The sequence below is a fragment of the Chlorocebus sabaeus genome, chromosome 4 (genome assembly GCF_047675955.1).
Source record: "Chlorocebus sabaeus isolate Y175 chromosome 4, mChlSab1.0.hap1, whole genome shotgun sequence".
NCBI classification, from domain to species: Eukaryota; Metazoa; Chordata; class Mammalia; order Primates; family Cercopithecidae; genus Chlorocebus; species Chlorocebus sabaeus.
In genome coordinates, this window is record NC_132907.1 from 80,417,912 (window position 1) to 80,441,487 (window position 23,576).

At 40.7% G+C, this 23,576-nt stretch overlaps 1 protein-coding gene across 4 annotated transcripts in view; it reads left to right on the top strand.

The window, feature by feature from the left end:
* The window catches only part of DNAH5 (dynein axonemal heavy chain 5), a 318,561-nt gene that overhangs the window by 158,227 nt on the left and 136,758 nt on the right, over positions 1 to 23,576 (top strand). For all 4 annotated transcript variants that reach the window (XM_037988724.2, XM_007961228.3, XM_037988725.2 and 1 more), the window contains 8 exons: positions 1,738 to 1,901; positions 6,676 to 6,832; positions 9,645 to 9,857; positions 10,549 to 10,773; positions 12,162 to 12,334; positions 21,011 to 21,189; positions 21,576 to 21,763; positions 22,090 to 22,284. In XM_037988724.2, coding sequence (XP_037844652.2) covers positions 1,738 to 1,901; positions 6,676 to 6,832; positions 9,645 to 9,857; positions 10,549 to 10,773; positions 12,162 to 12,334; positions 21,011 to 21,189; positions 21,576 to 21,763; positions 22,090 to 22,284 — 1,494 coding nt within the window. The remainder of the gene's footprint in view (positions 1 to 1,737; positions 1,902 to 6,675; positions 6,833 to 9,644; positions 9,858 to 10,548; positions 10,774 to 12,161; positions 12,335 to 21,010; positions 21,190 to 21,575; positions 21,764 to 22,089; positions 22,285 to 23,576) is intronic.

A 23,576-nucleotide genomic window follows, 5' to 3' on the forward strand; every position in this document is an offset into this window, starting at 1 on the left:
TTCTGCCTCACTGGTGTTTCAAGTGCCACTGGGGTATGAAAAAAATCGCTGGGTGTGATGGCTCACACCTGTAATCCCAGCACTTTGGGAGGCCAAGGCAGGTGGATTACCTGAGGTCGAGAGTTCGAGACCAGCCTGGCCAATGTGGAGAAACTCCGTCTCTACTAAAAATACAAAATTAGCTGGGTGTGGTGGCACATGCCTGTAATCCCAGCTACTTGGGAGGTTGAGGCATGAGAATCGCTTGAACCCAGGAGGCGGAGGTTGCAGTGAGCCGAGATTGCACCATTGCACTCCAGCCTGGGCAAAAAGAGCAAAACTCCATGTAAAAAAAAAATAAAAAACAAAACTGCAGCTAGCTCAGTGTCTGCCCAAATGGCCACTCAGTTTTGTGCTTGAAACCCAGGGCCCTTGTGGTGTAGGCACCCGAGGGAATCTCCCGGTCTGCGGATTGCGAAGACCTTGGCAAAAGCATAGTAACTGGGCCGGATAGCAGTGTCCCTCACGGCATGGTACCTCATGGTTTCCCTTGGCTGGGGTGGGGAGTTCCCCAAACCCTTGCACTTCCTGGATGAGGCAATACCCCACCCTGCTTCTTCTTGCCCTCCGTGGGCTGCATCCACTATCTAACCAATCCCAATGAGATGAGCCAGGTGCCTCAGTTGGAAATGCAGAAATCACCTGCCTTCTGCGTTGATCTCGCTGGGAGCTGCAGAGTGGAGCTATTCCTATTTGGCCATCATGCCCAGGATTCCCATGTTTTTCTTTTTAATGAGTGAAGAAGAATCTAAAATTGGACTTAGAAATTTTCATGCAGAGTATTTAAGGTGCTAGGTGTAGTTTCTTCCTTTCATATTTGGTAGTATATACTCATTGGTACATACAGAAAACTTTAAAGAAGAAATTGAAAATTTGGGGCTGGGTGTGGTGGCTCATGCTTGTAATCCCAGCACTTTGGGAGGCTGAAGTGGGAAGACTGCTTGAGCCCAGGAGTTCAAGACCAGCCTGGCCAATATGATGAAACCTCGTTTCTACAAAAACAAAAAAACAAACAAAAAAAACAATTAACTAGGCATGGTGGCACATGCCTGTAGTCCCAGATACTGGAGAGGCTGAGGTAGGAGAATCACTTGAGCCCAGGAAATCAAGGCTGCAGTAAGCTGTGATTCAGCACCTGTACTCCAGCCTGGACAACAGAGTGAGACCCTGTCTTAAAAAAAAAAAAAAGAAGAAAACTTATATGATTCCTGCCCTCTCAAGATAATCTGTGCATTTGCCATTAAATTTTTTTACAATATTCCAGTTATACTGGAATTAATTTTGTATTTTTATTTTTAAATACTTTTTCTACATAAACAAACAATCCAGTGCTCAATATAGAAAATATAAAAATAGGAAATGTACTTCATTTAGAGATAACCCCTGAAAAGAAAGATGTGTCCTTTCTTTTCATATTTTCTTGAATTGTATTATTACTTTTGTATTCATTTCTTGTTTTAACTTAACATAATGGGAGTCCCAAGGTTGAGCTAAGGATACTTACTTAATACAGGGGATGATACGGCACAGAAAGCCCAATACGAACTTCAATAAAATGTGTATGACATTTGGCGTATATTGCTTGGATATCTGGACCGGTTAAAACTCTAGCCTCAACTGGAGGAATGTGAGATACTTTGTCTTTGAGATCACAGACGTGTCCAAATCTAAGTGTGCTTTGTTACCTTGTTCTCATAGGAAGCCAAGCGCTTTTCTAACATAGATAAATCTTGGGTGAAGATCATGACTCGGGCACATGAAGTGCCCAATGTAGTTCAGTGCTGTGTTGCAGATGAGACCCTGGGGCAGCTGTTACCGCACTTGCTGGACCAGTTGGAGATATGCCAGAAATCCCTTACTGGGTAAGTTCCCTGGCTCTTTGAAAGCTCTCAGTATCCTTGAGACAAAAGGATATAGGGAGACTAGATAGCATTAGCCAAATTTGTTTTCGTTTGCTAAGGCTTAATTCATGTATAAAGCTGTTGCACAGATGATACTGATATTTTGAAGCCTTATGTTCTCATCAAACACTTGCTAGATTTGTCCTAATGTTGGACTCATAGGACTTAACGTTGCTTCCATCACTGGGATAAGACTGTATGAACATTCTCATACAGTGCCTGCTTTTAAAAATTAATACACCTGTTTTTCTGATATTCTTCTTGGATAAACATCTATAGAACCAACATATTTTATTATGCTCATTATATGAAACAGTGTTTAGTATATACATGCAATCAGGATTATATTAAAAAGTATCTAATATAATATCTATCTACACACACATTTATGCGTATGGAGGCTTGGTGAATTCCAAGAGTCATAAAGTTTTTTTGTTTGTTTTTTTTCCCTTGGTTAATCACAATAAAATAATGTAAGTAGAAATATGTTACATAGTAATATGCTAAGTGTACATTGACATGGAAGTTAAACTCAAGCACCTGAGCATTTAATTTAAATAATGATGTCTCCTTGGCCCACTCTGGGAGACAGTTGATCTTTCCCCATGAATTCATCCTGATGGCCTCATGACCTGTACTAGTGTCCTGTGAATAGCCAGCTTGTCCTGTGCACTACAGGATTCAGGTCATCGAAGCCAGGCTGCCCTCGTAGTCACGGGTGACGGCTAAAATACTGGGCTTCAAATGGTGCTTTGGCAGGATCTTGATGAAATAGATAGTTTATTAAAGTTGAACAAAAAAGTGACTATACTAAAAATGGAAAAAAGACCTGTATGGGGGTACTTGTAAGCAATATGGATTACTTATTTATTCTTGGCTAACCAGAAAAAATTTTGAGACGGCTGCTGAAAAATAACCATGCAATGAGAAAGTTAAGGTCAAAGGAAAAAAAGGGCTAATAAGCTCAGAGGGTAAAATTGGTGCAGAGAAAAACTACAAATGGACCTTAGATTAGAGAGCAAAGATCCTTCCTGGGGCCCAAGGTAAGTGGTGACAAATGATAGGTTCATGAGATTCATAGAATAAAAGTTACTTGGGGAGACATTATGTTTTCTTGTCCTCAAATTGATAATTTGGACGAATTTCTACTGTGTATCCTTTTAAAAGGGAACCCAGAGCAGAATCTTCATCTACTTTCTTATCACAGCATGAATCAAACATGAGCCTCTCTAATGGAATGGCTTCATCCAGGGAACTAAGGGAATGGAATCACTGCATACACTTTAATGAATCCTCCATGAATATCACTTTCACATCCATGTTGGTGGAAGGTATCGGGCAGCATAAGACATGAGAGATGTAAACCCTGACAAGAATGCAGAGGACAGGCAGTCTGCACTGCTGGTTAAGGACAAATTCATAGGCTTCAGCATACAGCTGGGGAGATGTGGAAGTTGGTGGACTTTTAGGAAAGTTGAGGAGTCTAAACAAAACCGTGCTTACATGGATGTCCACCCCACTACCTTGAAGCTAGAGGTAGGGCCAACATTTTCTGTAGCAAATATTTGCAAGTTTACTCTAATTTTGGTGATGGGTGTTTCAAAGGCCTGTGCTATAGAGCAGGAGTCCTCAAACCTCGGTACCGGTCCATGGCCTGTTAGGAACAGGGCTGCACAGCAGAAGGTGAGTAGCAGGTGAGTGAGCGAAGGTTCATCTGTATTTACAGCTGCTCCTCATCACTCTCAATATCACCTGAGCCCTGCCTCCTGTGAGATCAGCAGCAACATTCCAGTCTCATAGTAGTGCAAACCCTATTGTGAATTGCGCATGTGAGGGGTCTAGGTTGCGCACTCCTTATGAGAATCTAATGCCTGATGATGTGTCAGTGTTTCCCATCATCTCCAGATGGGACCATTTAGTTGCAGGAAAACGAGGTGAGGTCTCTCACTGACTCTACTTTATGGTGAGTTGTCTAATTATTTTTACCATGTAATAATAATAGAAACATAAGTGCACAATAATAATAGAAGTAAAGTACACAGTAAATGTATTGCACTTGGATCATCCTGAAACCACCCCAACCCCAGGTCTGTAGAAAATTGAAAAATTGTCTTCCATGAAATTGGTCCCTGGTGGCACAAAGGTTGAGGACTGCTGCTATAGAGTTATCACCATACACCTAAAGAGGCTTTTTAAACACCATGGCTGTAGCCAACACCAATGTCAGTAAAGTACCCTTTAAATGTTCACTTTAAAGCAAAACCATTTGCAAGTAATTCTTCTAACATAAAGGTTTAGAAAAATTGAGTCTTAGGGATTGAGTTGATCTCCTTTATAAAATTATTAGACCAAGTCAAGTAACTGTTGAAGGACAAAAAGGTTGTTTTCTAATGATTGATGCTGCGCCATTCCATTTAGCCTAATAATTATTTAGCATGACCAAATGTGGTTCAGGCACCGCTGACAGTTCTTAGATATAGACCCAGCATGAGTGCTATGTGCCTAACACTAGGATCAGGTCAGAGAGAACGAGGAAAGGGTTTCTGAAAGTTTCCCTGCTCTGGGGGTTCTTCAACGTGGAAGGACTGAGGGGCAGGGATCACTAAGACATCATGCAGGTTCAGTCACCCCTTGCTGAGGAACTGTCTACTGGACTACCTACAGCTGAGTTTATTACTTTTTTCTCCCTTCCTCATCTTCCACCCACCACCACAGACAGACAGACAGACAGACACACACACACACACACGCACACATGCACAACCACCCCTCTATTTTTTCTCTTTTTTGTTTTTGAGATGGGGTCTCACTCTGTCACCCAGGCTGGAGTGCAATGGTGCAATCTCGGCCCACTGCAGTCTCCGTCTCCCAGGTTCAAGTGATTCTCCTACCTTAGCCTCCCGAGTAGCTGGGATTACAGGGGTGCACCACCACACCCAGCTATTTTTTGCATTTTTTTTTTTTTTCAATAGACATGAGGTTTCACCATGTTGGCCAGGTTGGTCTCAAACTCCTGACCTCAGGTCATCCACCCACCTCGGCCTCCCAAAGTGCTGGGATTACAGGCGTGAGTCACTGCGCCTGGCCTATTTTTCTCTTTTTTATTCTTTCTTTTTACTATGAACATATTGTACTCTATCACCAAACATTTGGGCATTATTTTATAACCACACAGAGAAAATGTCTACTCTAAAATTGTTCACACTTTTAAAAAATTTTTATTTTATTTATTAAGTTTTTACTGAGCTTTCCCTTTTGATTCTGTTACCGAGAAGAGGTTATGAGCAACATTTGTAAGCCTTGTGTAAACATTTGAGAAATCGTATTTATACAAAAACGACACCCTCCCAAGCTGTCGAGGATCAGCATGGACAGGAAGGGTCTTCCCACAGATCAGATCATAATTTGAGTTGGGGTCATCGGACTGTGTCCGTGAATATAAGGTATCTTCTCTATACCATCACAGGAGTTTGGCTGTCAACAACAAACACTGGGGTCTACTCGAGGGTGGAGGTGGCAGGAGGGTGAGGATTGGAAAACTACCTATCAGGTACTATGCTTATTACCCGGGTGATGAAATAATCTGTATACCAACCTCCCGACATGCAGTTTACCTATACAACAAACCTGCACATGTACCCCTGAACCTAAAATAAAAGTTGAGGCCAGGTGTGATGGCTCATGCCTGTAATCTCAGCACTTTGGGAGGTTGAGGCGGGTGGATCATTTGAAGTCAGGAGTTTGAGACCAGCCTTGGTAACATGGTGAAACCCCATCTCTACTAAAAAAAAAAAAAGAAAAAAAAAATTAGCCGAGCATGGTGGCACAAGCCTGTAGTTGCAGCCGCTTCAGAGGCTGAAGCAGGAGAATCACTTGAACCCGGGAAGTGGAGGTTGCAGTGAGCCAAGGTCATGCCACTGCACTCCAGCCGGGGTGAAAGAGTGAGACTCTGTCTCAAATAAAAACATCGAAAAAGGGCTAAAATGAATAATAATACAAGTGATAAGAGAAGAGTAAAAATTAAAAAAGAAATTAAAACAGCTGGTAAAGTTTCAAAAAGAAGTACAATTAAAATAATCGTAACAAAATATGCTAGAAAATGAAGATAGAAAGCTATAGTTAAGAAAACAACAGAATACACATATCCGTAGCATCAGGAATGACCATAACAGAAAGAAATACAGAAACAAAAGCCTGCCTGAAAGCAGGTCAGCGATCGGAACATCCAGTGAACTTTGGAAACTCCTGGAGGCAGAGACGAGTGCCACAGCTTTTCCATGGAGCTCATCACTGGGTTTTGCTTCTGCTTGGATGATGAATTCATTGGATTCTCTTTTAAGTTACAATTTCAAGTATTGTAGGGAGCGTTTAGATGACACAGTGCTGGGCTTGGAAACCCAAACCCAAAACCAAAACCTGCCTGGGTGTGTTTTTATCTTACTCTCTGCATAGAATGTACAAGATTTTCCAGACTGTGCAACAGGTGTACATTATACTTGTGAAAAAGGACAGAATTCTGCCACCAATTTTGGGAAAAAATTATTTCTCCATCAGAATATGGAATGTTATTTGACAAAATTCTTAAAAAATCGAAAGATTGTTGAGAAGTCATGTGGGAAAATCAGAATGTTACAAGTCACACAATCTTCCCCCCTTTTCCCATCCAGGTTAATTTGTTCTTTGAACGATGAGCTTTGTGTGGTTATAAAGGTTTATGTTTTTCCTCTCCTCGCAGGTACTTGGAGAAAAAGCGGCTGTGCTTTCCTCGGTTTTTCTTCGTCTCAGATCCTGCCCTTCTAGAGATTCTGGGGCAGGCATCGGACTCCCACACTATACAGGCCCATTTGCTGAACGTGTTTGACAACATTAAATCTGTCAAGTTCCATGACAAGGTTCGCCTAATTCTAATGGCAGGCCAACAGTCACCGTACCTTAGAACGTCAACTGTCTTTAAGTAGCACTTTGAAAACGGGTTTATAACAAGGGTTGCCTCCCTGTTCATTAGCTCTTGGCCAGTGACTAAAAAAAAATCTTGAGGCCCAATTTACCTTCAGAACTGTATAATTTCTTATTATCCAAAGTGTAGATTCAAATTAAAAAAATGCTAGTTTAGGATTAAGAATGCATTTTATGTAGCATTACACACCAAGTTAACTAGTCAGAAATCCAACAAGATAAAAACCAGCTGTTCACAAAATAACGTCTTAACTAAACAGACTTGCCCTTATGATTTAATTGTTTTAATCTGGTTTCGGCATACTTTATTCAAATTTTTTTTTTTTTTTTTAAACTTCCATGTGTCTAGAATCACGAAGCTGCATGAGACTCATGATAGGTCATTTAACTTGATGGAGACCACACCTGCACAGCTGCCAAAATCTATTGTCTAATCCATCCCTCCACCCAAATTCCCTAGGAAAGTGACTCTTGTTAGATATCATATTCAGTTTCCCTCTGGTGCTTCATACAAAACCCTAGTAACATTCATTTCTTCATCCTAGCATGCAGTGTTACATTTATTGAGCAACTACCATGTTCCAGATGTCATGCTTAACACTGGGAATACACTAGCCTTCCGTGAACTTGTGCTCGGGTCGGGGAGACAGGGAAGTAAACAAGTAACCCTCAGAGTGCAGTTAGGGGTGTTAGAGCTATTCCATTCGAAGCAATGAAAAGCCACTTGTTAAGGCCAAGCTCCTTGCTATCTGCTAGACATGATGCTGGCCTGGGGTTCCCAGGAAGAATATATTGTGATCAACAGTGAAGTCAGTTTTATGTAGTATAACACTTCAGAGAAATTGGGCAATTAAATTGCTGATAATTTGGGACTTCAATGATTATTATTGTGCTCCATTAAGCACAAAGATCATGAGAATGCCCATCAGGGAGCCCTAACCTGGGTATATGGGGGTGTCAGGGAAGGCTTTCTGCAGGAGAATGTAAATTTGCACTAATGTTTTAAAGGTAAGTGGAATATAACCTTGCAGGTGGAGGGAAGTACGGTCAGGTCAGAAGAAGAGCATGTGCAAGGGAGTTCTGGGCGCCCTTAGGTGTGGGAAGCCTAGGATGTCAGCAGCGTGGCTGTGTGAGGGAGTGTATTCGTTTCCTAGGGCTGCTGTGGCTTAAAACAACAGAAATGTATTCTCTCAAAGTTCTGGAGGCTAGAGGTGACTGCATCTTAAATTGATCACATCTGCAAAGACGCTATTCCCAAATAACGTCACATTCACAGGTGTCAGGGCTTAGGACTTCAGTATATCTTTTTGAGAGTCACAATTGGGCCCACAACAGGGAGCCATGAGCAAAGAGTGAAGGGAGGATGGGCAAGATTCCAAAGGCCAAGCGCATCACATGATGGAATTCTGCTTCATCCCGAGCATGATAAAAAGCCATGGGAGGCATTTAAGCAGGACAGTGACCTGATCTGTGTTTCAGAAACATTCTCTGGTGCAGTGTAGGAGGCGGAATGAAAGGGGGCAAGGAAATCAATGTAAGAAGCCATTGCAAAAATCGGGATAAAAAAGGCTGAACAGCTGTAACAAGGCTTGGTTAGAGGGGACAGAGAGGAAGGAAAACAGGATGGATTTTAATGGTTCAAAAATCAGTGTTTCTTGTTGTTTTATTGGGTGTGTGGGTTGAAAGAAGGGACTTAATTCATCAGAAAAATCTTCCTAATGTTTTGCTTAAATCCTCTGCCACAGCACTAGGACATCATGGTCCAAGAGCAAAGCTTCTCACTGTCTCAAGTTGTATGGAAGATAATTTAAGTATCTTTCAGCATCTTATTTACCGTGTAGCTCCCTTTTGTTAGTTAAATGCCCACAGACTTTTAGCCTTTGTTCTTAGCAGTTGCTTCTTAAGATCGTGTTGCTTTTGTTTTTTGTTGCTCCTGCCATAAGGTTTCTACAATCAGGAGCAGATTTTGTTTGTGTGGGTGCTAAATCTTGTAAAATTATAAATACAAATTCATATTCAAGACCTTGGAAACGGTCTGTGTAAGTGAGGGGCCCTGAAACTGAAGCCCCTTAGCTTTTTGGTAGATCACTTCTGTCTACAGCTAAGGAGGACTTAGTATAACATTTTAGATTTTAGAAGCCTCATTTCATTTGGGAAACTTTAGAGATTTTAAAAATAATCATATTTGTATTAAATATTTCTTTTAGAAAATAAGTTTCCCCCCTTACAGTATAGTTTATTTAGAATTGATTTCTTTCTTTCTTTTTTGAGATGGAGTCTCACTGTTGTCCCCCAGCCTGGAGTGCAAAAGCATGGTCTCGGTTCACTGCAACCTCTGCCTCCTGGGTTAAAGTGATTCTCCTGCCTCAGCCTCTCAAATAGCTGGGATTACAGGCACCCCACCACCATGCCCAGCTAATTTTTGTATTTTTAGTAGAGCCGGGTTTCACCATATTGCCCAGGCTGTTCTTGAACTCCGGACCTCGGGTGATCCACCTGGCACGGCCTCCCAAAGTGCTGGGATTACAGGTGTGAGCCACTGCGCCCAGCCTGGAATTGATTTTGTATTGGCTTTTAGATTCATGGCTTTTTTAAAAAAATTGTTTTTAAGTAGTTTATATTTGGCTTTTACAGTATTTTATAATCTGTAGCTTTACTTTCTATGGGAAGGACAAGTCAAAGTCAAGAATTAGTTTTTACTTTTTATATGACTATAGCTTTTTGTTTGTTTGTTTGTTTGTAACATAGATCTATGATCGAATTCTGTCAATTTCCTCTCGAGAGGGTGAGACGATTGAATTGGATAAACCTGTCATGGCAGAGGGCAATGTAGAAGTTTGGCTTAATTCTCTTTTGGAAGAATCTCAGTCCTCATTGCATCTTGTGATTCGCCAGGCAGCTGCAAATATTCAAGAAACAGGTTTCCAACTAATTGAATTTCTTTCATCCTTCCCTGCTCAGGTCAGTGTATTGAAATTGGAAAGTATGTTTTGTAAAATAGTCATTTTAAATCTCAGACATTACCTATTGTAAGCTTCACAAACGGCTATAGTTTAACTCTAGACCAGTATTAAGATTTTCATAAGGACTCATTAAATATACTTAAACCTTAAAGATTTTTAACTACAGATTTTATGGTCATATATCTGTAGACTTAAATGTATATTTGGGTTATAGGTATATTTGATGTATTGTCTTTAACTTAAAACAGTTTTCTTCCTACTCAATCTTTTGATGTAACAATGTACAAAAATCATGAAAATGTACTGATTGAACACTTTACTAAAAAAATGAAAAATAGATTTCAGCATTAAAATACAGGAAACAATGTTTTCTTCGTTACTGTGATTAATAAAAATTTGGTGAGCATCTGCTCTGTCTCAACATTATGCTAGTTTGGGTAAAGCAAGTTTCAGACATTCTTTGCCTGCAGGCAACTTAAAATCTATCTGGGGAGAAATGTGACTTCAACATAAATGACTTAAAATGGTAAGAAATAGAATTTCCACAGGTTATGAAAAAAGATATCAAAGTTGATGTAATCATGGCTTTACACTTGCATAAGAATCACAACTATTGATCACGTTGTAATTTCTATTTAAATACATAAATACGCCATGCAAACTCATAAAGCCTTTTTTATTTCCATAAGGTTGGATTATTAGGAATTCAGATGATATGGACACGGGATTCAGAAGAAGCCCTTAGAAATGCCAAGTTTGATAAAAAAATCATGCAGAAAACTAATGAGACTTTCCTGGAGCTACTCAATACACTGATAGACATCACCACGAGGGATCTGAGTTCCATGGAACGAGTGAAATATGAGACTCTGATTACTATTCATGTGCACCAAAGGGATATCTTTGATGACCTGGTACATTCTTTATAAATGCTGTGGCATGTAGAGAAAAACAAATTCTAGACACTTTCTGTGTTTACCCGGTAGAACTAGTTTGATTGAATTCAAGGAAAAGATTAAATTCTGGCAAAGAATCATGTTCGTAATCAGAGTTTGTTTTTCAGTCTTAAAAAAAGCTTTCTTTTCAGTCTTAACTGAATGTAAATCATATTCTGATGATCTATGCTAAGATGTTATTGAGGCAATTAGACTTTATTAAAAATATTTTAACGTGATGATTTTTAATGTTAAAATTGTCATGTAGCATCTGAAAAGCCTTCATACATCTTTTTTGCTTTTTACCTATTAATTGAAGATCACTACTTTCTTGCTATGAAAATTATTAGTACTATTGCTTAGTAGAGCTGTTTAGGACTTCCCTTAAGGCTTTCGAAAAATCACGTTCTTAGCAAGTTTGGCTACATTTTATGTCATTGATTGCAAATGGCCTTTCCTAATAGAGCTTCTGACATTCAGGTGTCACACTGTTTTGCTTTTAAAGAGAGAACAGGGTGGGAAAAGAGAGTTTTGTAGCTATAGAAAATGGGAAATAAAAGGAAGTGAAATTTGTCATCTACTGTAAAATACGCTAGATAAGAGGCAAAAAGCTCTTATTTTCATAATAATTTTCTGGATTTGTCTCACCACATTATGTAAAAAAGATTATGAAAGATTGGTCCTGATGTAATGGAAGTAAAGGTAGCACATTGAAGCTATTGTGTGCTAATCTCCTGCCTTAATAATTAAGCACACTACTTGTCTCTCTGAGAAATGAAGGGCTCAGGCTAATTTTAGATTTCTTATTTGTCAAAGAAAATGATGAAAGTGGCTTAAAACTTTGGCTAAAAGATCTGGACAAAAGCATTGCCAGGCAATGGCCTGTCATTTAGATGTTAGAAATTTTGGCCCAATGTAATTCTTGGGAAAAATAATTACTGGATTAAAAAACCCCAACAATGTACTTTCTTATAGTCTTAAGAGATGTCTTTTTCCTAATGAGATTGTTTAGTTCTGTCTTCGTATGCCAAAACATACTTTTTTCATGGTTAGGACTATGGCATTAGGCATTTAAGGGTGAAATTTAAGAAATGAATATCTTATTATTAAAAGATGTAAAGCCACTTAAATTGGAGGGGCATAATTAGGGGTTTCTCTTGAGTTTTCTTACTCCCATGTCTTCCAAAGTTTCTTTTTTTACTCATCAATAGATGAATGGGTTGGCTGGTGATATAGTTGACACCTCTGAAATAGTTGGATTGTCTATGAGTTTCATTTATTTCACTTTATGATCTACATGAATGCTAATGTGTATACTTAATGAGTGATTCTCATCACAGCTCTAACATATACCTTTTGAATTTCAGTGTCATATGCATATCAAGAGTCCTATGGACTTTGAGTGGCTGAAACAGTGCAGATTTTACTTTAACGAAGATTCTGACAAGATGATGATTCACATCACAGATGTGGCTTTCATATACCAGAATGAATTTTTAGGCTGCACTGACAGGCTTGTCATAACTCCACTTACAGACAGGTGATGGAGCCCTTCTCCCCATCCCCTACCGTTTTTATTCTCTCGAGTTGCTCAGGGGATTTTTGCTTAAATTCTCTTAGGGTTTATAGACTGTTTTATACTAAAACCTTTGAAATTTAGTATTTTTAGCTTTACACCTGTGTCTTCACAGGGGATTTAGGTTTGTGACTGACACTGACCTTGCTTCCTCTGCCTTCAGTCTTCTAGAGGCAGAGTTTAAATGTATAAACACCATGTGGACGCACAATGGGCAGGAAAGGGAATTAATTGCTGTGTGTTGTCAGGTGCAAATCACAATGGATCTTGGGGGGCTGCTTGAGTATCTGTTGTTCTTACTAAAAGACAATTAAGATTTTCTTTTTTTTAAGCAGGAAAGAAATCGAGTATCAGTGCAGGTAAAAGTGGGGAGAGACCACTGGCAAGGCCTCCAGAGTGTTAACTCTTCCCTTGGCCTGCTATTTATGAGTTGTATTAGTGACACCTGCCACTGCAACCTCCCTAGACTCAGTCTTCTCATTTGTAAGGTGAGCTAAGCCAGCAGTCCCCAGTCTTTCTGGCACCAAGGACTGGTTTCATGGAAGACAATTTTTCTGCGGACAAGGGGCTGGGTGATGGTTTCGGGATGATTCAAGTGCATTCCATTTATTGTGCACTTTATTTCTATTATTACATTGTAATAGATAATGAAATAATTATACAATTCACTGTAATTTAGATTCACTGGGAGCCCTGAGTGTGTTTTTCTGCAACTGGATAGTCCCATCTGGAGGTGATGGGGGACAGTGACAGATCATCAGGCATTAGATTCTTGTAAGGAACGAGTGACCTAGGTCCCTCACACGCATAGTTCACAATAGGGTTCATGTGCAGTTCACAATAAAGGCTGTGCTCCTATGAGAATCTAATACTGCCACTGATACCACAGGAGGCAGAGCTCAGGTGGTAATGTGAGCCATAGGGAGTGGCTGTAAATACAGATGAAGCTTCTCTCACTTGCCCACCGCCCACCTCCTGCTGCGTGGCCCGGTTCCTAATGGACCATGGACCAATACTCTATCCTCATTCAGCTCTAATACTGGTCTGTGGCCTGGGGGTTGGGGACCCTTGAGCTATGTTGTCTCTAAGGGTGCTTGCAGGGCTAATATTCTGTGATTTGCTTAGTCTAATTTGAACTTTGTTGTATCAACTACAGTGTTTATTTTTGCTTCAGGGATGCCCTGAATGCTCATCATGGTCAAACGGCTTGCATTAATCATTCCATATTGTATACATATAACATAACATTACATTGTGTCCCGTAATTATATACAATGATGATTTGTCCATTAAAAATAACGTTCATTTAAAAAGTAGGCCAGGCGCGGTGGCTCACGCTTGAAATCCCAGCACTTTGGGAGGCCGAGGCAGGCGGCTCACAAGGTCAGGAGATGGGGACCATCCTGGCTAACACGGTGAAACCTCGTCTCTACTAAAAATACAAACAATTAGCCAGGTGTGACGGCGTGTGCCCATAGTCCTGGCTACTCGGGAGGCTGAGGTAGGAGAATCGCTTGAACCTGGGAGGTAGAGGTTGCAGTGAGGCAAGATCATGCCACTGCACTCCAGCCTGGGCGACAGAGCAAAACTCATTCTCAAAAAAAAAAAAAAAAAAAAAAAAAAAAAGTGGAGTTCCCAAATACGAATTTCTTATAAAATGCTTATGTGGTTATTATTTTATGTCTCCTGCCTTTCTAGCCTCCAGCACTTCCTTGTCTTCCTCTGTCTCCACCGAAGGCCTTATTTCTTGACTTTTTTGAGAAGATAGAAGCGTTCATCTCCACCACCATGTGCATTAACCTGGGTGACTGTTCTCATGCAGCTGCTTTCTCTCCAGGTTCGCCGTCCAAAGCCAACGCCTCCACTGACCCCAGGATTTCCTCTCTGGAAGCATCATCCATTTTCACTTTCTACTGAATCCTTTTCATCAACACACAAACCTGCTGTGATTGCTTCCACACAGCAAACCCTACCGTGATTGCCCCGGGTTCCTTCCCACTCCATGCTCCCTTCAAAACCCCTCAAAAACACAGTTTCTCTCCACCTTGTTTCTCTTCAACTCACTTCATTCAGGCTCTCTGCTAATTTCTATTGCTGCCGTAAAGAATTGTCACAAATTTAGAAGCCTGAACAACACAAATGTGTTCTTTTTGTAGTTCTGTCCATCAGAAGTCTGATACAGGTCTCACGGGCTTATAATCAGGTGTCAGCAGGGCTGTGTTTCTTCCCGGAGACCCCATCTGTTTCCCGCTCTTCCAGGCTGTTGGCAGAATTCCTTTCCTCCTGGTTGGAGGACCCAGGTCCCCATTGTCTTAGGTCAGCTCAGGACTGTTCCAGCATCTGAAGGCCACCAGGTTCCTTGATCCTGACTCCTTCCCTCATCTTCAAAGCCAGCAATGGTGGGTCACGTGCCTTCCATGCTTTGAATCCCCCTCCTTCTTCTGTCTCGTGTCTCTGACCCACTCTTCTGCCTATCTCTTCTGCTTCTAAGGACTCATGAGATTAGGTTGAGTCCCCTTTATTATCCAACATAATCCCCCCTTCTCAGGTCCTTGACATTAATGACATCTGCAAAGTCCCTTTAGCTGTGGAAGGTAAGATGTTTACAGGTTGCAGAGATTAGAACATGAGTATTTTAGGGAGACCATTATTTTGTCATACTTTCCCCATCACTGATAAAACAGCTCTCCTGAAAGTCACCCAGACCTGCTGCTAAATCCAGTGTTTTTTCCTGGATCTCATCTTTCTTGAACAATCAGCTGCATGGGTGCTGTTGATCATTCTCTCCTTTTTGATACACTTTTATCACATGGCTTCCAGGACATTGCACTCACCTGGTTCCTCCTAATGGTCTAGTTGTCCTTTTGTACCTCTTCCTACTGGTTCCTCTTCATCTTTTTGACCTTTAAACATAGGCCTGCCAGGCTTTTCTCTTCTCCACCTCTACTCATTCCTTAGGTGATCCCACATGACTTTAAAAACCCCAAACTCTGCCTCAAACCAGGGCTTCTCTCCTGAACTCCAGACACACATACCTGTCTGCCTGTGTGACATGTCCATTGGATGCTTACAGGATATTTAACCTTAGCGTTAAATCAGCCTCACAAAAGTGTCCTCCTGTCCTCATCTTCATTTTAGCAAGTGGCTATTCCGTTTTATCAGAGTGGTGGGGGGAAGTGTGATAGTCAGAATAATGCCCCCGCAAAAGATGTCCATGTCTGAACCCCTGAAGCCTGTGAATACATCACCTTCCCACAGTGCAATCCAGCACTCCCTGGAGTCAGCTGGAAGCCCTTCCTTCTCTCTCACCTCATTATCCAACAATCTGCCATCAATTTGGTCAGCACTACTTTCAGGTTCCTTCTAGAATGTGATGACAATTTTCACCCCTTTGCCTTATGACGGCTCTGATGCCTGGAGGAACACCAGGGTCCTTTGTCATGCCCCGATTAGATAAACGCCGTGGACACATGTGCCGTGGTTTCAAGGAGTGGAAAGTTTAATAGGCAAGAAAAAAGGAAAAACTTCCCCAGTACAGAGACAGAGAGGGGGTGATTGGAGCGGAGAGAAAAAAAAACCACGTAAACAGGGGAAAACAGTCGGTTATTTTAGGAGGCTTGAGGAGGTGGTGTCTGATTTGCACAGGGCTTAGGGTATTGGTTTAACCAGGTGTGTCATTCATGTAGCCCTCGAGAAAACTGGCCCTCCCACCCCAGTCTTTTAATATGCAAATGCAGGTTGCCATGATTCCTGCACACGTGGAGTTATCTGGAGGCAGCCATGATGCTTGGTGCACATGGTGACAAGGAGAAGAGGGTGGGAATTGCCATATTGGATGGACCCAGTTTCTAATCACCAGCATTTGCATTTCAAAGCTTGCTAGCCTGGCTCTTTAAGCCGCTTTTCTGTTAGAAAAGAAATGTTTCAGGAGCTGCTTTTATTAAAAGAAAAAACCCTTACCGAGGACTCCTTTTAACCCTCTCTATCTGCCTACAATTATTCTTATATCATTACTACTCTTTTTTTTTTTCTGAGAAGAAGTCTCACTCTCTTGCCCAGCCTGGAGCACAGTGGTGCAATCTCTGCTCACCGCATCCTCCCAGGTTCAAGTGATTCTCCTGCCTTAGTCTCCTGAGTAGCTAAGACTACAGGCGCAAGCCACCATGCCTGGCTAATTTTTGTGTTTTTAGTAGAGACAGGGTTTCGCCGTGTTGGCCAGGGTGTTCTTGAACTCCTAACCTCAGGTGATCTGCCCTCCTCGGCCTCCCAAAGTGCTGGGATTACAGGAATCATACTACTTTTATCTAGACCACCATAGTCTCTGACCTGGATCCTTCTGATAATGTTTTAACTGGCTTTCCTGCCTCTATTGTTGTCCCTGTACAGTCTGTTCTCAGTTCAGACACCAGAATGTAAGTCAGATCTTTTGCTCCAAAACTTCTCCCATGGTTCCATCTCATGCAAAGTAAAAGCCAATGTCCTCACATGGGCCTGTGAGGCCTGGTGCAATCTGGCCTCTGCTACTTCTCTGCTTCTCTATCCTCATTCAGCTTAGGCCACCTGCTCGAGCTGTGGTACCTGTACCAGCTGTGGCACAGTCCTGCCTCAGGGCCCTTGCACTTGTTACACACTTAGCCTGGAACCCTTTTCCTTCAATAGTGGCATATTTTGCTTCCTTCTTCCTTCAGGCCTCTGCTAGAGAGTCACTTCAGAGGGTCTCCTGACCTCCCACAATCTCCAAATCCCATAACCCTCTTACCCAGCTTTATTTTCCCTGTTTCTTATTTTTAAATAATCTTTTATTTTTATTATTTTTTTTAGAATGAAAGATCCTTGGTGCATGAGCTTCATGTGATGTGTTTGCTAGAATTGTTCTGTCACATAACAGATGCTAAATAAATGGTTCTTGAATAAATGAAAGAAGTGATTATTTCCAAAATTGCATCTTAATGGTGAAAAATGTAAATGGTACAGAAGAATGTGAAGTACAATGTGTGGGAGGGAAAACTTTTCTATTTTTCAAAATGATCAACAGTTTATTTTCTATCCTTCTGAAAACTGTGGATGCTTAGATATCAAAATCCTTTTTCAGTTTCACATATAGGTATCATAGTTTACAGTCTTTTCTGCAACTTGATTCTTCCACTATGTTCGTTATCTTGTGTATCTTTTGATGTCAAAAAACCTGAGAACTTTGAAAGCAAAATAAGGATTTTTAAATATGTAAGTGAAGGGATTCTGAAGTTTGTCTGTTTCACCCTAAATGCCCACTTGTTTATTTTTCTTTAACTTGATTGTGTGGGAAGTGAGTTATTAATTTTCGATAGTAACTGAGATTCCACTGCAAGATTTCCTTCCCTTTTGCAAGAGAAAACTCCTTGTTGAAATTAATACTTTAAAAAAGTCAAATGTTAGAGGCACTGACATGTTATCATCCCTTCACTGACTGACTTGTGAATTTAACAGCTGTGGCAGCTCCCTGGATTCGGGGAAGCTCAATGCCATGTGGACAGAGTTGCAGACATTTCAGATGATAAAATAGCTATTATAATGTGATAACATACAGTGCTTTTCTCCAAAACTCATAGTGTTTTTAATGAAGACTAGAGTTGTCTTGACTACTGCTGTCACTTAAGCAGAGGGCGGAGGAAATTGAGGGCTGATGGAGGCATCTTATCTGCTTGATAAGAAATGTAGGCAAGACTTGTACCTTTCTCTGACATTCCCACAGCTTCTGTGAGTTTTGAGTGTTGACTGCTCAGCTCTGTCCCTAGCAGCTGTGTAGTCTTGGACAAGACACCTAACCTCCCTGATTGCCTTGTTTTGGAACCATTGCATGGACTAGAGGCAGCATAAGTACCCAGCACAGGGCATGACACAGCAAATGTTTGTTGTTATTATTATTGCTATCACTGTTGCTTGTCAAAACTGCTGATAACACTTTTTAAAAATTTTTTTGGGAAGGAGTCTCACTCACTCTGTTGCCCAGGCTGGAGTGCAGTGGTGTGATCTTGGCTCACTGCAACCTCCGCCTCCTGGGTTCAAGCGATTCTCCTGCCTCAGCCTCCCGAGTAGCTTGGATTACAGGCATGTGCCACCACACCCAGCTAATTTTTGTATTTTTGGTAGACATGGAATTTCACCGTGTTGGCCAGGCTGGTCTTGAGCTCCTGACCTCGTGATCCGCCTGCTTTGGCCTCCCAAAGTGCTGGGATTACAGGCAGGAGCCACTACGCCTGGCCTATGATAACACATTCTTTAGCAATCTTTTCTCTGGTTTCTCCTTAAGCATGTCCTATAATCAAAGAGTCTGTAACTAAACCAAGTTCTCAAGGAAGAAATACACCCTGCTGATACATTTACCATTGTTTCTTAGGAAACTTTTCAGCAGTTTCGAACCAATAGAATTGAAACCACTTCTGGTTTACCTGTGACAAAACACACTGACAGTGCTATGGATACTTAAGACGAATGCTGGTGATAGATTTGGTTAGTTCGAGTGCTAATGAGCCCTGGGTCACGGGGTCGGTCGCTTTTCATTTAGCATCAGTGTCACATTCTGCATCTTAATTCCTGTAGCTGTTGGGACAGGAGGGACCAGATAAGAATATATGGCTGGATCACTGCAAGCCATTTATTCAACAGATGTTGTTCATATAGTACAAGGTGTCAGGGATTAGGCAAGTAGTTGAGGGTATAAGTGTGAACCAGACCTAGTTCCTGACCGCAGAGGGTTTATAGCAGTTTAGTTGGAAGGTAGAAAACTAAAATGGAGTTGACCACAGGCAACTTAAACACGTGAAGTTCAAACCCTGTTCATGAATGGAAACGGTTTTGAAAATAGCCGATAGACTAGAAAGGAAGGTAGAGAAGGGAGGCAAGAAGGGAGGTACACCCACATATGGAATTCTCTAGACACACAGGGAGATGCGCTGACAGATCTATGCTTGTCACTGAAAGGCAGTTTAGGTGCCAGTGTAGAAGTGGGTCTGAAGGCCCACCTAGCTGAGTCAGGGAGAAGTCTCCAGGCATGCCCGCCTGCTTTTCATGTAAATAGGATTGATCTGTTTGAAGCAACTTGCTACTTCTTCAGTTTATGAATCCAGTCATCTCAGTTGAACAAAGGTCTGCACAACAGAGCAGCTGAGTGATCAGAGTTGATGGACATGGATTCCCTTTTTATGTGTTTGGTATTTTATTTAATCTTTTTTTCAGGTTTTAATTTTTAAGTTCGGGGGTGCATGTGCAGGTTTGTTACATAGGTAAACTTGTGTCACGGAGGTTTGTTGTATAGTTTATTTCATCGCCCAGGTATCAGCCTAGTGCCCATTAGTTATTTTTCTTTCCCGGATAGGGCGGGCTTGTCTCAGAGCTGGAAAGTGAGAGGACTTGGCTTGTCTCAGTTCTCCTGCCACAGTCCTGAGAAAAGTCAATCTCTGTGAGCCTTTTTCCTCCTCTCTGTACAGTGGGGGAAAGGAACAGTAGCCTCCTTCCAGGGTTCTCTGGGGATGAAACAAGATGATGTATGTGGAACACACTGTGAGGTCTATTGTTGTTACAGACTGCTCTGGAAGGATGGCAAAAATGCAACAGGAGAAATAAGACCTTGGGTTAAAAGGCAGAATCAAAGTGAGAGCAGGTGTCCTCCTGATTTCATGCCCGGGTCTTCTCCTCTGTATCCAGGCTCTGCATACATTAAGGGCTGAGTCATTTACTTGCCTTTATAGCACTGGTTTCCAATAACATGGAGAACCTGGAACCACCCCCAGCTGGTGCACTCAGTGTTCATTTCCACTGCTCAAGCTGGATAGTCACTTCATCTCCTTGGAAGTCTTTTTCAAGTCAGATGAATGCTTTATAGTTTGGCCATAAGAAAACACTACATGGCACCACTTTATAATTTGTCTCCTTTGGTAACACCAGGTGGTGCTGGCAAACAAGTAATTCATCTGCAAGCTATCAGGTGAAAAATTTTCGTTTGCAGGCATTCTTGTATTCTCTCACCAAATCTTTTATTTGTTAATCTCATATAGTAAGATGCAATTGAAAGCATGTGCAAGTTTAGTAGTTACTCACAGAAATAGATTCAAGATGTGATTATTTAGCAATGTGTGTTTTAAATCCCAACTACATCAAATGGGCAACTCTTAGATTCAAAGGGGATTAATCTATTTAAAAGGATCCCGATCTATTTCACAGAAATACGTATATATATACTTATATATATATATATACACACACATATTTTTATATATATACATACACATATTTTTTAGATGGGGATAGATCTCTTCAAAAGTGTTGCCAAATACATTTTGGAAATGCAATGTATTATTTTTATACCTGGAGATTCTCTGTATATTATGATAAGAAAGCCTGAAAAATTCATCAGTAAAGAGAGCTGTTTAACCTTTTAAGGAGTTTTTAAACTTAGTTGATCATAGACTACCCCTTCCTTTTCCTCAACATGTGTTAACATTGATAAGGATAAGTGTGTTTTAGGATGTTGTATTCGAAATGTTAGGTAGGGACAGTAGCCTTCTGGTTTTTAATTTTGTGTGTGTTTCATGTCACTGTGAGGTCTCAGAAGTATTTCCAGGTGCCTGGGGGCTGGTTCTAGTGATGTTTCTACCCATGCAGATGTTACATCACGCTGGCTCAAGCTCTGGGAATGAGCATGGGAGGAGCCCCTGCTGGACCTGCAGGCACAGGCAAAACAGAAACCACTAAAGACATGGGACGATGCCTAGGGAAATACGTTGTGGTTTTCAATTGTTCAGACCAGATGGATTTCCGAGGACTTGGACGGATTTTTAAAGGTATGGGTTATATTTTTTAATTTGGTGAGAAATTTCAGCCAAGATGGAATATTTTGCTAAAATTTGTTTTCAACAATTGGCCATATTTTAGAATCATTTTCAACTTTGTAAAATTTTTTGGAAAATCTTCAATCCTGCCAGGTTGGGTGGACCAAATGTTACTATCTCCTGCCTTTTCTTGATGTTCCTTTATCACTGCAGCTTGGGTGTTTACAGGTAAAGTGCCAAATTGTGAGCTGCTTTGGGTCACTTGATGCATAGATCTGTTCCACTTTTCTTTTGAATGAACTTACATCTGGCTCATTTTGGCAGCTACATAATATCCTTTTTCTTGGTTTTCCAAAATTATATACTAATTGGATTTTTCATTTAATTTCCTTTCTAAGGACTGGCACAGTCTGGATCCTGGGGTTGTTTTGATGAATTTAACCGTATTGATCTACCAGTTCTCTCGGTTGCAGCCCAGCAAATTTCCATTATTCTGACATGTAAAAAGGAGCACAAAAAGTCTTTTATTTTTACTGATGGAGATAATGTGACTATGAACCCTGAATTTGGGCTTTTCTTAACCATGGTAAGGAGTGGCTAGAAAAGCTACTGATTTTCAGCCTTCTTATCACAATTTTCATGCATCTCCCTAGTCATATGTCATCTATTTATCTATTTTCCTGAATGGAAATTGGGATTGTAACTTTACCTTCTGTTGAAAACCCTTTGGTGTTAAGAAAAGATCATATGAATAACTCATGATTTGGCCTGTCCAGGTAAAAGGAGAGTGAGATATGTAAATGAGTTCCCTGATTGTCATTCCAGACTTGTGTGTACATAGTGAATCTTTTAATATCATGCTGACTTGTGCTTGATTGCATCATTCATCCTTGGACTTTATTTTCTGTTTAGAATCCTGGCTATGCCGGACGGCAGGAACTCCCTGAAAACTTGAAGATTAATTTCCGCTCAGTGGCCATGATGGTGCCTGACCGTCAGATTATCATAAGGGTGAAGTTGGCTAGTTGTGGCTTCATTGACAATGTTGTTTTGGCCAGGAAGTTTTTCACGCTCTATAAACTGTGTGAGGAGCAGCTTTCTAAGCAGGTGTGTCAGCCTGGAGGTCTTATGCACTTAGGCATGTTTCATTTTTCTATTCAGCAGAATGTTCTCATTTTGAGAAATATTAGACTAGGCTTGTTGACAAAGGATTTTATTGATGCTAAGTAGAAAGGTATATTACTACAAAAATAATTTTATATGCATAGTTTTATTAAGAAATACATTAAATAAATTAATATTTACAGCATAGAAATGAAGTGAATATTATGTGCACTGGTTTAAGAACCAAAGATTTATGGATATTAACATTGGCTGTTTATACCACTTATAGATTCATTGTCATGTGTGTTATGTGTTTTCATTATTTGTAGGAACCTCTCATTGATTTATTCTTCCTAATTCAAAGCTCACTTGAGTATTTGACCAAGGTTTGCTGACTGTCTTGTTTATATGTTGCAACGTTCTTGCTAGTTTCCTCGACTGTTTAGGGTTGCAGGTTCAGGCATCATGAGGTTTCATAGTTAAAAGTCATGGAATTAAACATATACTTCTGCATTAGTTATCTATTGCTGCATAACAGTCATCTAACAATCATACCACAAACTTTGTGTCTTGTAACAATGTACATTTATTACTACATGGTGTCTGTGGGTCAGGAGTTAGCTGAAATGAGTCCTGTGGTTTGTGTCTAACAAGGCTACAATCAAGGCATTGGCTGGGGCTGTGGTTTCATCTGATGCTCGAATGGGGACAATCTACTTCTGAGCTCACTCCGGGTGTTAGTGGAATTCTGTTGGTTGAGGGTGTAAGACTGAGGGCTTTGATTTCTTGCTGGCTGTTTTCTGGAGGCCACCTTTAGTTCCTACAGGCAGTGCATAGTTCCTTGCTATATGGGTTTCCCCAACATGACCACTTACTTTCTCAAAGTCAGCGAGGAAAGTGTTTTCAGCAAAACGAGTGCTACAGTCTAATGTGACCACATAATCACACACACATAATCATGTACAACCTGTTGTCTCTGCTGTATGCTATTAGTTAGAAGAAGCAAATCACAGGTCCTGCCTACTCTCAAGGTGATATCATGTAAGGATATAACCACCAGGAGGTGGGCATCATGCCACAATTTCTTAGTACATATCAGTGAAAATTACTAAAAATATATGCTAAATAATGACACAGTGCAGTAAACATAAGACTATAACATGAATAACACTTCCTAACATATATAACCTTTGTTCCATCTTATCACTTAGGCTTCTATTTCAAACTTCTTTGAATCTTTAATACTTTTTATACCCACAGGTTCAACCTAATTACATTCCTACTCAAAAGTTCTT